Consider the following 16,778-nt stretch of genomic DNA (forward strand, 5'->3'; position numbering starts at 1 on the left):
AGACCTAACTGTTTATATACCTAGATTAAGCCTATCAATTATAATTTAGATTTATATCACAGTTTAATAATCATCAATATGCATCGTAATATAAAATGATTAAAAATAAGAATTAATCCACAATTGTAAAATGAAACTATAAATAGATTTTTTTGCAAACCAATCAAATACAAACACTAAGATAATGTTTTTAAACATCTCCCTCTTTATCTAACTGACTAGAAAAAACTGAAATTGCCTTCATGAAAAATATCAAAGAGATTTAAAGAAAACGTCATTAGCAACAAACCCGTGAAAGTAGAACATTAAGTTTGATTAAACGTGGTTCTACATCTCCGGGAACTATAATATAAAAACTATTATGGCGGGAGCATAAAAGTTATTCCCTCAAATTACATAGACGGTCGTCTTAACCCGCTAAACTGGGATGTGTTCAGGAGTTTTTGTCGGATTTCAGCTGAGGAGAAGTCCGAAATCTGTTGTATTAGTGAAGCAATTTGTCCAGGGCCCGCCCGTACCGCGAACTTTTCTAATCTAAACTGTTGGCCGGTCGCCTTCAATCTTCGGGAAAACTCGTTGGCTACCCTCTCACACTACTGTCGCCCCGCTATCGATAAAACGACGATTTCTTGAATTCCACGTCAAAGCGTCTTTGTAAAAGATTTTAAAAGAGACACATCGTTTTCATCTGTAAAAGTATGTCTCTCTTTGTAAAGTTATGTTTCTTAAGCAAAGTTATGAAGTGTGACTAAAATGACTACAAAATGAAAATTTAAATTCTTCTTTTATTTTTTGGTGTGTCACAGGCGCGTTTTTAGCATAATGTTTAAAAGGACCAGTTCAATGGATATAAAAAAATTATAAGTTTCATTGTGTTATAAGTAAAATGAATATTCTTTTTTCAAAGTAAGCTCATTTTAAGCTCACGATATCTTGCTAAGTGTTCCGGAATACATGTACAGTTTACTGAGAAAAACTGGCGTTATATAATTGCACTTTATCTCAAATGAAATACATAACCAAACTTATACAAAATACATGCGTTAAAACGTTTATTTCCTGAACAAATCAACTAAAGCTTCTTTATCGTCAACATAATATAGAATTATATCCATTGTGTTTTTTCAAGTTAATACTCGAAAAATAATGTGTCGTCTTTGTGAAGTCGGAAACTTGACTTCCCGTGTTGTCGCCGATTGTATTCTCTATAATGCCGTCCTGACCGATTTTAGCCACAATGACCATTCTCGAGTAAGACTAGTCAATCATCACATTATAGTTCACAATGTGTGTGCACAAATACAAGTACTTCCAGTTTTGTTTTATGAGAATATTATCTCATATACCATAAGAACAGAAAATCTAGAACGAACGGAAATACTTCAGGTACAGTACCAATGGATTTACGTGATTTCCGTGGAACGGAAATGTAAACACTCCCTATATTCAAACTCGGGACTGCTTTTGAGAATGTTTCGACGGAAAAACCCAATAAATTTTTAATGGCCCGACCCGGACCTTGATCCGGAGACCTCGGGATCTGCGGCCTTATAAGTTAACCATTAGATAAACGAGGCAGTGCTTCTGGATATTGTAAGCTATTGGTGTGATCATAATATTGGAGTGCATCTGAAAGTAGCCCTACTTTGCTAAAAATATAATACAATAAACTATTTTGAAAACAAACACAACACAAATTAAATTACTTCGTATTAAATGTTCATGTGTGTTTAACTTTATTTGATTTAAAATGATAACTCGGTAACCGTGTCGGATTAGCAGCCTTATCTCCCCAAACGATTCCACATAACGATTTATCTGTTAATCGTTTGTAAGTGCAGGATTTTTTTTTGATTGATTATATTTGAAATTAATTATGTCATCACCATTGTTCAAAAATAATCCTAAATTAAATTTCAATAATTATGTATAGCGAAAAATATTTTTTAATTTTTTTATGATAAAATCTGAAGTTGTGAATATTATGTATCGTCTAAGATGTGCTGAATATGTTGCATTTTTAAATGCACTGGGAAAATTCACTTCCAAATATAAATCACTTAGGTACGTACGTAATTACATGAAAAAGTTTGTAGTTGAACAACTAACCTACTTACGCCGTGAATAAAATTCACAGTATTCCTGACACAAGTGAACTGGAATTTTATTGCAAGCTGCGGGTTCGCTCTTTGATCCTCGCCAAGAATCTAACTTTTTTGTTTTCTAGTTTTGTTATACTTTGAATATTCACGTTGAGAGTAAATGCAGGGACCGCGTTCTAACTTCAAATTAGCAAGTCGTTAATGAGTGTTTTTCGAAGCATCCTTTTGGAAATTATAGTCCAAGTTAATCCTGTTCTCGGTGGATATCAACCTTTTTGTAAACTCGAAACCCCGGTCTTAACGAGGATTTTCTTAGTTCCAAGATATTCTTCAAGCGTCTGCAGAAATATCTCTTAGTTTATTATTTTGTTCCTACTAATAATTTTCTACTACAATTTTCTCATTGTTTGTCTTTTTACTTTACAAAATGGGAGGATGTCATTAGTTTTACCATAAAATATAATGAGTACATTGTTTAATCTGTTTGTTTGTGTATGTGTGTGCAAGTATATGACCATGCGAAGATTATATTTTTTGTGACTTAACTCTCGTCTTTATATAGCGACCCTGACATTAAAGCATGGATCAAGCTGAATCATGTTTCATCCGGTATTTTATAGCAATCAATCACCATGCATCAAACGCGAATATTGAATAATTTTCTAGAAACCGTAACTATACCAAAGAATATAGTTTTGTTTTTGGAAAAAATAAAATTACCGTAATAATGTTGATCACATATGTATTTAAAAAACAAATCGTTGAGATAGCGGCCTACCAAATCCACAAGAAAAACGGCAATACACTCTAGCTTTCATTATTTAAATCACTTTTATGTTGAACTTTTACTGTAAAAAATAAAAGAGGACATTACAATAAAAGGTAACAATACATTTTAGTCCTTTTATTTAGACTAATAGCTTTCTGTTCGTTTACGCAAATCTTCTTTTTTTGTCTCCGAATATTAGTTCAATTTAACCTAAATATATATACTACAATAATTAGTATGATTAATAATTATATTATGGTGGAATCTACAGTCTACACTGAGTGCAAAGTAATAGCTATGTGTAAAAAAACCTCTTCAATCTTCAATTGATACGTCAAATCTCAAATCAAATGTCTTGATATGTTTTGAGGCATTATTCGCTGGCAATGAATTAGCGTCCGAATGATTACTTTTAAGCAATACTTAAAACATAATGTCACAAAAAAAACATGTAATTCGTAAACGATATTTTGTTTCATATTTTTTTCATTATACTATATACTTATTAAATTAAAATTGTTGTTCAATAACATAGTATAGTACGACACAACTTAGATGTCGCATCGGAATATTAAATTTATACAAACGTAATAACTTGTAATATCGTATGACTTAATATATTCGTCAATTTGACGCGTCGATTTACATGCACTTGCTTTCTCTGACGCGAGAATATATAGCAACGAATAGCGTCGAATGACGCGATAGGGAGCTATTTCTATTGGTTGTGTAAATCGGCAGTAATCGGTTTTATATTCATTCCATTGCATTTTCCGATGCTACATCTAATTTGTGTCGTACTATACTTATAATTTACAAAACGAAAGAAAAGTTATTGTTATTTTTGGCTAAAAAATAAACCCTATCAATAGCTTTCCTTTAAGCAAGAGAATTTCAAGAATGTGTATGTTTTCAAAAATAAAAACGAAACTTGAACTGGTGAAATAAGTGACGGGCTTTGCTCTTTCGTCTTTTCCTCCGAATATTTTAGAGAAAGAGCATGAAGTGGAATTGCACGACCAAAATTGTATGTGTACAAGATAAACCGCACGAGGGTCTTGTGTTGTTATACAAGGCACCATTGATTCTCCCTATCCGATATTTTTTGGTGTATTACAGTATAGTTTTAAATATTTATAAGTCTCTAAAACTGCTTGTAACGTATATTAAACAAGTTGTTCGCAAGTGTGTATGAGCAGAGTGTGTATATCGTATACAGTTTTGAGTTATCTTTTAAATATTAATTTTATTTTACATTTTAATAATTAAAAATTGTTGAATTTAAACGGAATAACATTCTCTAAGCGAATCTTTCTTTGTCCTGGTAATATAAAAGCAAAGCGTAGTAGATATTCAATAGCAGCGTACGTCTGGGTATTTTTTTGTTTAGTTATTTTGTTTTTCCAAAGACTTTAATTACTTGTGTTTTTGATTCTACTGTTCTTAAAAGATATTTCTTATTCCACTGGTTATATATATGATTGACCACATACTAAACATTGGAATTAAACTTTACAATTGTTTTTTATATCAAACACTCATCAGATAATAAACCGTCAAATAGCAATACTTAGAATATTAGTATTCCGGGTTGAAAGGCTCATAAGCCAGTGTAAGAAAGGCACATGGCACATAACACTTAGCTTCCAAGATTGGAACGCGTTGGTGAAAGGAATGCTTTATATTTCTTACAATGCCCATGTCTACTTACCATCATTACCTGCCTATTACACAAAAGAGACATGATATATTTTATGGCTCACCTTTGAAATTATAATTAATTAATTAACCAATTACTTATTCGACGTTATGTAGATATATAAAATAAAAATGTAGAAACCCGAGCGAGTGATCAAAACAACGTTAACAAAATGTTCCAATTGGTAACCAGGTGATAATTTAATTACATAATTTCACGAAGAATCCTCACTTTAGGCTTCAAAAAGTTTCTTAATATAAACTTCGTTCTGAAACATCTTGAGTTACAATTAACAAGTATCTTTTATTAATTTGATTAAGACGTTATTCCATAAAGGTGGGACTTTTCAATTATTCAGCATAGCTTTACAATTTTAATTAATAAATAGTTATTAATTATTTTATGTAATTACGTTTAATGCACTATTTTCTTTATATTTTATTGCTTTTCAATTTGTATTATTATAATTTTTAGTATTATTTTAGCTCGTAATAGTGTCTTCAAATTTAATAGTTTACGATGATTTTCTTTTGTTTTACACGCGTAGTAGATAAATTTGGATATATGCTGTGCTTCACACAGCACACAAGCAACTGTAACGCGGAAAAAGTGATGCACTTTCAGTATCAGTTGGCATTTCACCACGGAACGCAATTTTAGGATCGATGATACGTTTTGCTGTCGAGAACTTTCAAATTTACCAAATTTGAAAATAGAAAACCTTTTTTTAAAAAATAGCAGCAATGCTCCAAATGAGTAACTGTATTTTTAATATTTCTATTTAGCCCGCCTTTTTAGCTTAACACTTGTACTAGGAGTGGGGACAATGATCGGAACTGAATACAGAAAAACCCTGGATATATCACTACATATAAAGGGTATTTCTGTATTCAGTAGTGTAGTAATTTAAGGTTGCTTGAATGCAAAAATCCACAGTGGTACTAATTTACTTAAACGTCTGAAAATTTATATTATTTATTGGTTCGTTTCAGTTTGAGTGGTGAATCAGTTTAATAACGGGCAAAGGATTTATAAAATTATGGTTTACTTTTTTCTGTATGTTTAGTTAAAATAAAAATTAAGCCGTATTTTGAAATACATAGAAAATCGTAAAAGTTCCTCAAAACATTAATCAACAAAATGAACATATTTTTCTTTGAAATGATATTCGTATAAATCATACCTATAAAAAAACGTACAAATACACATAGCAAAGGAAATCACATATCTGTGTAGTATCATCAAATATCAGAGCGATCATATAATAAAAAGCAATAAAGGAAACGAGTATCGTAACAGATGCTCCAGCAATAATGACACGGAAAATATCCTTGTTTGTAACAGTCCTTCAGATAGGATCATATTTTCGTTACGTCGAAATTCATTTGAAGTTCATTCATACCGATACCACATAACAGGAAAAAAATGTTTTTTTAAACCCAACTTTGTCATAAGAACTGATTTGTATCAAATATTTGAATTATGTACAACATTTGATACCGCCACGCCAGTCGCTTTGACATTCAAGCCGGTGGTATATGATAGTATGAAAAATACAATACAGTGTACTGACGCGTCGCCAAATGACTGTGCGACTCTTTAATAATTTCCACGTTTCACATCTGCTAGGCGTCCTGCGTCGTCTCTTTTTTTTTCAAGCTACGACTGTTTTCGGGAAAGGACCAATATTCCACTCTTTCTTATAGTCTTTTCTTCTTATGAATATTTTGAGAGGTGTATACAATAATAACTAGTGATTATATCATTGCTGGACTCACGTTATCTTTGGTTGGGATGATGGTGGTGGTGAATATATAGCTTAATACACCTGTTTCCTGGAAGGGCATGATGCTTTGGCATTATATTCATCTTCAATAGCATGCTCTTGTCGTTTGACAGAGCTCGACTCAAAAAGCAATATTATTCTTATCCTAGTGAAAATCTCACAAATAGATAGAGCAGTAAGAATCCATCCTATCTATCGTCTTCCTCAATGCCAAATATACCTTGATGGCTTACTATTCTCGTATTTAGCCAAAACGTCTATGATTACACTTTGTCGTCCAAAGAACAATGTATCTCTTGGGATCATTATTATTTTAAAAGTATAACATTAATTATAATTCAGTACAAAAAGGTCATAAGAAAAAATGATTATTTAGAGAAAACTTTTCATATAGACGTATTAAATTAATAAACAACAATTATAATTTGCACCGTCATATTCTGAATATCTCAATGCTTACAAACGTCATAAACAAGGTATTAATTACGTCAAAAGACCCAAGGTAATTAATCTATCAAAACTACAAAACATAAGGCAGGATCATTAATTTGAGCCAAGTGCGAGTCTCGTACCCAACGCTAATGTGTCACAGGTGTTGTCAACATCCCACATGACTTCAGTCGCTAATTGTACCTTGTTTATGTAAACAAATTAATGCTAGGTAATCATATCTCTCACCTGCTATTACTCTGTCATCGACATTATCTTATTTACAAAATAAATTCTTTTAGGCAAAAATATACTTTGGATGTGATAAGATAATAACGTAAAATAAGCTTCGACCATGAATAAGGTGTTTGACAGCACTTTCTTGATGCCATCATCATCATCATCATCATTGTCACCAGCCTGATTTTGTCCACTGCTGGACATAGGCCTCTCCAAGTACACGCCACTGTGGTCTTTCTCCGAGTACTCGTATCCAGCTCCTGCCTGCCGTCTTGCGTAAATCGTCACTCCACCGTGCCTGAGGACGTCCTACACTACGTTTGCTGAGAAGCGGTCTTCACTCTAGAACACGTCACTCAACTCTCTTGATGCCATACTATGTTACAAATATCTTGAATGAAAGTTATCGTTTTTGTCATAGTTTCATGTGACATTATATTCATAGCTTCATTTAAAACTACTACTGGTTTTGGTTATGGTTTACTTACCTTACATAGTTGTGATAATAATTTTTTAATATTGTCTTAAAACGGCTGAGTTGTTTAGGTTGTTTTAACATTAAATTTATGTATGGATGTGTTCAGTACATGAAAAATCATCAGTTCAACAGTTCCTGTTTAGAATCTGCAGCATTCGATTGAGATTCACATGTTCTTCATCTTATTACGCAACGAAGATAAACTCTAGTATATTTAATAAATAAATTCTAGTAATTACGACAGTAATCTTTATATCTCAAAAATAAAAGATAATATTACTTTCAACTATTTCATTAATCGTATAGAAGGTTAGTGAGTACACAAAAAAAAATACAAAAACAAAGTTGTAATCAATTTGTAACTTCTATACACAGGCATTGGCGTTAATGGCCAAAATATTAAAGGTAAATAACTATTGATTTATCTCTAATTTAGTTAATGAAATTCTTTGGTACTAAAACTTTTTTCTTTTCTGTCCTATCTGACAATGATTGTAATGTATTTTCGATATTTTTTTTAATGATATAGTTAGATGGACAAACAAATGAGAGTCAGTACCGCCCATAGACAATGGTGCTATAGGAAATACTGACCATTCCTTACATCATCAATGCGCCAACAACCTTGAGAACTATCATGTTGCATCCCCTATGAGTATTATTACACTGACTCACTAATATTTTAAAGCTAAACACAACAATACAGAGAGAGTACTTCTGTTTGATGGTAGAATATATGATGAAGTGGTGGCACCTACCCAGACGGGCTTGCATAGTGCTCTACTACCAATTAAAACAGAGAGGAAATATGTCTGTATAGTTTTGCTGCAGCAATAATAGTTTTAATAATTTTTTTGAATCTAATAATCTCCAGTACGATGTAAATGTGATCAGACTTGTCACAGCCACCCCAACCCTCTGCATTACACTCGCTAATTATCGCTTTTTCATGCAAGCAATTAATGTTGTGCAAAATTAGAAATTGCCTCAATGCTAATTAAACTTGCGTAAATATGTTTTAATATTACTGAATAGAATAATTAATTATTGGTTTGGATATAGTTTATGTAATTGCGTATTATTATGGATGAATTATATAAATAATGAATTATAAATTTCTAATAAACTCTATAATTTTTATACGGACCAAACGGGAAGTAATTAAAAAATACTTTACCAAATAGCTTGATATATAACTATAATTATGAGGCAAAAAATACCGAGTTGATCGAATGATGAAGTCGGTAAAAGAGGTCTACGGAGTCTGTTTCCGTTCCAAATTTGATCTTGTACTTAATTCAATTGAATGAACTAAATAAAAGAACCACTTGGACTGAAGTATTTTTTTTGTTGTGGTATCAAATATTAGTGAAATAATATTTTATTGTTTGTCATATACATTACTAAAAGAATAAAATACTACAAATAAATTACTACAAATCCACACTAGTAAAATTTAGTATTTTAAGTATCCTAGAACTACTGTTTTTTTACTTCCATAGACTTTCAATCGTCAGCAGTTTGTACATTTGTTCAAACTACGAGTTTAAAAATAATTAAATCCTGTTAGTAGAGGCTTGAATTACTACGTGCCTCGCGCTGTTTTGTTAGGGTGATCGAAGACTTACACTCTTCCCTTTGTCTGACGTTAGCATCACTGTATAATAAATATTTTTTGTTCATTAATCTCAAATTATTGCTTTAAAATTAAATTTATAAATTATCAAAAGTTTAATAATTGTTATATATTAATAGTAAGTTGTTTTTTATTAAGTCTATTTTAAATTAATTTCAGGATTTTAAATCGATGATAAAAATTTCATCGAAATCTACGATGGCGATTGGCGACCTCTTCAGCAACTGGAATGTATCTTTATTGAATCGTCTTCCTTGACATTATTAAACTTCATGTGATTCTGGATTCCTAAGATTCTAGATGGCATAAATAAAATGTTCCCAAATTTGGATTTACAGCAACTAGAATTTAAAGCAGTTCAAAAGTTGTTGTACCTGGGCACTTCTAAGAAGTCTCTCAAATCTAAAGACTCCTGTTGGTTGTCATACCTAATTTCTCTTTGATCGTGGTACTTAAGAATTTGCGTATAATTGATTGACTGAAAATTGTAGTTACATAAAAAAGACAAATATTTTGTATTTATATGTAGTATAGCATAGTATTTTGTATTCATCAAAATAGTCACTTTGATTTGTCTTTCCACTCTCCGTTGAGAGTTACCTCCGGTGCAGCTTACTTGTTCCTAAGAATATAATGACGCAAGTTTTTAAACAAATATTTTAATAAATTGTAAGTAAAGTAGAGCAAATTTATCTTTTTTTGATTTTTCAAATTTCGAAGCCACTTCAAGTCAGTTGATCACAAGCAGTTTTGAAAGAAAGCATTCGTTATTTAAAAACTTGATTTTATAATTAAGCTAGCGTTGAAATGCTAATTTTATCAATTCAATAGACATAGGTGATTTAAAGGTATGAATGAACGATACGGGTTTAATTCTGTCCCTTGGGCTATTGCAGTACTCCCCTCAGCCCGTTCAATTATTATTATACAGAAAAATAATGATTTTAGCAAAATTATAAATACATATCAATATGTAATTAGGAATTATTTTATAACTTTACTAGCGATCCGCTCCGCCTTCGCACAGGTACAATAACTAATACTAAAATATACTACTGATTTTGTTTATTTACGAGATTACTTTAGAAATTTCTAAAATTATCAGTGTTTCTCTCAAATCACACAATCTATTAAAAAACATCAAAATCCGTTGCGTACTTATAAATATCTAAGCATACATAAGGACTGTAAGCGACTTTGTTTTAAACTATGTAATGATAATGATAATGATGATTTACGTCATTTGGCAATTAGGCCACAACATGTCACAATTATGCATAATATTGAAACTTTTATACATTTACAGAAATACATATTACGAATACTATAACATATATATAGTGTAATAAACATATTATTAAAAATATATATAATTGAAATGGTTTTAATTGATATTGCTCATCAATAAAAATCTAGAAACGCTAACAAAACTCTTAGAGTCTATAAGAAAAATGTTGACCTATTTACCCAGATATAATGACCCTTTAGCGCTGCAGAAAACAAAACGAACAATCGGTTTCTCGGCGCAATTACCGAAGCCATTACACCATTAATTTGATGCTTTTAAAAGAGTTCGTAATAAAGCTTCGGAGAATACTATCGGCTGGAGCAGAACTCGTTAGAGACTCTTTACCAAAAAACTTTTTCGGCTGAATGTGGGCAACCGAAATGCTGATAACGGAAAACTTGACGCACTACGTGATCCTTTTGACGGAACTTTTTCATTGTACCCGCACTTTCTCAGCGTTTCATCCTTTTTCATTTCGACTGTCTATCGAATGCTAGACAAAGTACTCGGAGGGTTCAATGGGCATGTGCCCTATACACTGACGTGGGTCCCAATGGAGGCTTAATTTTGTAATCCTCGCATTATTTAAATAAATTAGCTTTTACGGTACCTAATTTATCATCGCTCTCTGCATATTGTGAAATTTTCCATAGGTGTATAAATTAAATAAGATAAAATATACATATATTGTATTAATTTATTAGAATTTCTTAAAAATATCAACATCATTCATATTATAATTTTATTTTACATAAAAAAAAACCTAGAATATAATGTAATTATGACATTACAGTTCACAACTATCTTTTCTGAAGCGAATCATGTAAACTTACGAATGTTTAGAAATTATATTAATTCGTAGTGCTCAAATTCCAACGAGTATAAGACAAAACATTTAGCTAACAGTATTACTTGAACAATTCTGCACGTAACTATATCAAGACATCATATACGTATTTGTTTTTTTGGCTGTATATACAGGGTTATTGGTTTTTCGACGTACATCCGCTAGGAGGTAATAGGGTAATAAAATTGCAATAATTCTAACCCCCATATGTTAATTTGTCAAATTTTGAAAAATGCTGAAAAACGTGATGACTCACAAATGGTTCCCTTTTGGATAATCACTCCTATCACCTCCTAGTGGATATATGTAAGTCGAATTACCAATAACCTGTATATCTAGATTATAAATATATCACAGAAGGCAGATTAAATCCATATTCGGGTCAATAAGCTAATTTAAAGTCAATCAGTTTTACAATTAAACCATTCTCAAATATTGGTAAGGTGTTGGAATATTTATTTACTATTATGTACAGTACGCACATATTATTTTCTTAGACCTTATCTCTCATCGGAGTTTGAGATGATAATGCAGTAGATTTTAAATAAATCATATTATGTAGGTGTTGTACTGCTTGCTTCATAGTTGGCTATTCTATTGAAAAAGTCAGCCATTATGTTAAAAAAACCTTCAACATAATCATCATAAATGATTGAAACATTAGATATTATATAACATATGTATGTTTATACAAATGTTTATTCACGGGGATTTCTTTCAACCTTTCCTTTGGTATGAAAAACCTTGAAAACACTTAATAAATTTTGATAAAATTAAATATTATCTTTAAAATATTAAGTGCTATAAAGTGTTATGAAAATTATTAACTAAAAATTTATAAAATTTATTTAATTTCAAATTACTTGAATAAAATACTTAGATTTAATTTAAACAGTTTTTTTGAGAGTAAATATAAAATAAAATACTCATTGTATGATTAACAAAGACATTCAACATTAGTTAAGGCAATAATTACAATTAAAATACATAACTATGTGATTAAAGCCGTTCTTTTATGACAAAGCAAAAATAGTATTTTTATAACAAGAGGTTTTGTAAATGCTATATCAAGCTATTAATTAATTTAAATATTTTATTTTAATTATAATTACCATCTTCATTTTTTATTATTCTTTTTAAAAAAGATTCAGCACAAGATATACAGTACTTATCAATAAAATAAATATGTATCATTTCTAGAAGTATTCGGATTAATTAAATAATGATAACAAGTGTACGATTTTGCAACTATAATATATAAAAACTAACTATGTCTATTTAACTTATTTTGAATATTTTTAGACATTTTTTCAGCATTAACTTAATAATTTCGAGTGTCAAAAAATATTGGCCATATAAATTATCTCCATAAACCTATAATTACTATCTCTTTATATATTTAAGAAATAGTAAAGTAAAGTAACAGCCATTAAGAAGGTTTGGAACATATTCCACCACGCTGTTCCAATGCGGGTTGGTGGAATGCACATCTGGCAGAATTTCGATGAAATTAGATACTTGCAGGTTTCCTCACGATGTTTTCCTTCACCGCCGAGCGCGAGATGAATTATAAACACAAATTAAGCACATACAATAATAATAAAATACATAGTGGTGCTTGCCTGGATTTGAACCCGCAATCATCGGTTAAGATGCATGCTTTCTAACCACTGGGCCATCTCAGCTCACATGTATAAATAATGCTATATTAACACCTAATTGTCTGTATAATTATTTTGAACGAAAGAAATAAGAAATAAGTTTTTGATCTAAATTATATTATATAATTACCTTTTTACCGTTGTAAATTACTTTTTATTGTGCTATTTACTCCTAACATTTGAAAAAATATGACTAACCAATAAAAGGTTCGATGCTCTATTGGTTGCTCGTTTATTTATAGGTTTATCATTAGGCTAGTATATTTCTTCTACCGAAGGCATTATTTGTTCAGGAGCTTGTGAATCGTCGATTTGACGTTTCCTAAATACGGGTGCAATTACTGTCGTTTTCACATCGGACGCATTCTTTTTGTTTTGTTCTCTTTTACTTTTCTTATTCTTATTTATTTTTGTCTTTGATTCTTTCAAAATTAAATCAGCTTCCGGCGTTTCACATGGAAATGATTTTTTAACGCTATACACTTGACATGTCGTTGTGTTATTCGTTTGTCGGTCCAATAACATATTCTTATTTGTTTCTATTATCTTAAGAGCAAATATTCTTTCGTTATCATTATATTTGATAATAGTTACGGATTTATTTTTTGATTTGTTTTTCTTTGTTTTCTTATCAACTTTTCTTAGTGCGTTTGCATTTGTTTTCCTTTTATTGCGGGTGTTAACTTCTTGATCAACAAGTTCATTATTAAACTGTTCATTTTTTATTAAGTCGATTTGATTATTTACTTTGTGTGATTTGATTGCTCGTTCCATACACTTGTGACATCTTTTACAAGTCGCCTCCAAAAAGACAGATTTAAGTTCACTCACTTTATTCTTTGGAGAAGGCACTTGTACGGATGTCACGTGATCTTTATCAATTGAAGGCGTTCTCTTTAAAATAACAGTCTCATTTAATCCACTGGACATAATATTTTTTTTACCTAGAAAATCAAACGCGTCAGTTAAAATGAATATAAAGAAAAATAGTCTACTCAATTACGTTACTTACAAAGAAATATTTAAAAGGACTAACATTTAATGAGCAAACGAAACGGTAAAGCGTAAAGTGTCAAAACATTTTAATTAAGCCCTCTCGGAATGTAAGAAATTTAAAAGTAAATCAACGTAAAGGATCTCTCTCACCTAACGCTTGCGGCACGAGCGTTGCTAGTGCACATAACAACAGAGAACTCATTAGTTCCATTTGCGCGGTCCTCGCTCAGAAGGTGTCTTCACTGTAGCTGACAATCTCCTTACAACAGTACACTAACAAGCTTCGTTACAGCACTGCGGAGTTTTACAAAACGCACACTATGTTGCTCAAGCCTGCGCCGTCTTGCCGTCTCGACTGCCGCTTCAGCCCCCGTTAAATGTTCACAAGAGCCCCTCAGTTTATCTCCAAGGACTCTCGCGTTTATTACAAAACAATTTTTCCCTTCTGCAACTCGTCTTTCCAAGAAACTTTATTAAATAATACTAATTTGAAACTTTTTATTCGAGATATTCTTTTTCACTTATATCTCGGAACAATGACGTTCCAAGACGTGAGATGGGACTTATATGATCTTGAATTGTAGCGTTCAGCACGTATGCGCTTAATGTTTACTCAAGTCAAGGTGTTTACATGAGGGTAGCCATTCGACAATCGAATGTTTGACTTCCTCCAGCCTCGACTTCGAGCTATTGTGATCGTGTTTATATGTTTATGTTACGTGATCGATAACAGGACAGGTGCATCCGTGTAATACCAAGTTACAATACAACGTCTTTCCACAGGAAACTCAAGTCATAAGTGAAATATGTATAAATATCCAACTACATACAAATAATACTGTAAAGAGTACGAGCCTAAAAGACGAAAGTCTTGTTAGTATCATTATATGAATTTAATAGATACATATATTCAACTACGTGTAACACCAATGAAATTATCATAAAATATTTCGTGGAAATGGAGCGTAGCAAAAAAGCGGACTGACTTCTTTTCCGTAAGTTATCTCGTTACTCATAAAGATGTGACTTTTATGACAGAATCGGACTTTTAGGTCATTTGTTTGGAAGGTAAGAATTTGCCATTTTCATTTTCGTATAAGAAAGAAATACTTTTGCTTTAGTAAGTTTATAGAACAAGCCTTGAATAACATTGAATCTTTCAATAAAATATTACCAAATAACAAGTCGACCATTTACGTGTTTATTTTATAGCAGTGTAGAGAGTTATTGTGCAAATTTACATTTTTCATAGCGCCCTGCAACTGATACTGTCAATGCGTACGCAATAAAATTGTGAAAAATGTTCAAATAGGTCTAAACTTTGGCATTAGGCCGGCAGTTTCACACTCAAAATAACGTAATTGATGACTTGCATCACTTAGATATAAGACATTTATTTATTATGGCATGAAAATATTACGCTTGATTTCACAACGAATTTGTTAAATTCGTGACAAATATAAATAGACATTGGCAGATATCAAAATAATGAAAACCTCATTATTGGGTAATTAATGTAGGTGTTATCGTATAAAAAATTTGGGTTCCCTTAAAAAATATAAAATCGAACAAAAACCCTCGAAATGTTACAAGTAATTTTGTTTGTATCATATTCATGTATAAACATGTTATGTATGTTCTAGTACCGAAACACTATATTTATATTCATTTTAAAGAGTTGAGTACCTTTTTTGAAATAAATATATTTTTTTATATAACTGAAAAATTAAGAAAATCTTATCTTGTATCTATTGCTGTTTTTTGAACGCTTATCACGCAAAAACCCGCTGATATTTTTGAGCTGAAATTGTCCATTATTCATTACAATGGACAATTTGACTTGAATTTGACAACAAACGCGTTTCAGAAAAAGATTTTCTCCCAACAGTATATGCACATACAATACAATTCAACATATACGGTAGCCATTGGAACTCATAGCTGTGTGTGCCAGTAGACTATAAAAAAACTGAAATAAACCAAATTCACCTTGATTGAGACTACTTTAGTCCACAAACTTCGAGGTATTAGGATAAGGTACATTGTCAATTATTGCGGATTATGTGTTTGATATCATCGACAATTTGCATTAAATATAGAAGCATTGCACTCCGTTATCGGTTATCAAAAAAGTCCGTCTGCATATATAAGCTATTCATTGGATCGAACAGGTATTTCGATTTCGATTCGACTTCAAAGTGCATATATTATTGAACTAAACCGATATATAACATAGATATTAAAGTATTTGTCTAAACTATTGTGTTATTGATAAATATAATTAGTCCCTAAATGTAGAAATGCTGAGTCACCTTTTCTCCTATCAAGACGGCGGATTAAGAATCTTACCTCTACGTTAATTGAATGCTGGTTGAATATTAATATATACATTTGACTGTCTTTATTTATATACTGATCTGTCTCGATTCGATTATTTATTAAATACATAAGAATAAATCAAAAGTTATTTAAAATAAATGTTATGTTTAAGAGTAGTGAACATGGACTGCGGCGACACTTCTCGCGGGCGATCCGCCCTGGGAGCTCCAGGCGGAGGTGCTCGCGGAAGTGTACCGGTTCCGGGTCGAGGCGAGGGACCGCGGCGACTGTCCAGGGTCGGCGGAGATCGGGCGGATCAGGGCTCTAGCCCAGCAAGCCCTGATCGCCCGATGGCAGGAGGATCTGGGGACTCCCACGGCGGGCCTAGCGACAGTGGAGGCGATCCGTCCCCACTTGAGTCGCTGGGTCGAGAGGAAGCACGGCACACTGTCGTACAGAATGACGCAGGTACTTACCGGACACGGATGCTTCGGTAAGTACCTGCACGGGATAGCGCGGCGGGAGGAG

The 16,778-nt window shown here is 31.9% G+C and overlaps 1 protein-coding gene across 1 annotated transcript; it reads right to left on the minus strand.

Annotated features, from left to right (window-relative positions):
- Positions 1-13,080: 13,080 nt before the first annotated feature.
- LOC124534854 lies at positions 13,081-14,455 on the minus strand. Its single transcript, XM_047110881.1, has 2 exons — positions 14,082-14,455; positions 13,081-13,879 (listed from the first exon to the last, which is right to left on the minus strand). Exons 1-2 carry the CDS (start codon positions 14,140-14,142, stop codon positions 13,191-13,193), a joined length of 750 nt encoding a protein of 249 aa, XP_046966837.1. The 5' UTR covers positions 14,143-14,455; the 3' UTR covers positions 13,081-13,190.
- Between the last annotated feature and the right edge of the window lie 2,323 nt (positions 14,456-16,778).

This window comes from Vanessa cardui, chromosome 13, assembly GCF_905220365.1.
Source record: "Vanessa cardui chromosome 13, ilVanCard2.1, whole genome shotgun sequence".
Taxonomy (NCBI): domain Eukaryota; kingdom Metazoa; phylum Arthropoda; class Insecta; order Lepidoptera; family Nymphalidae; genus Vanessa; species Vanessa cardui.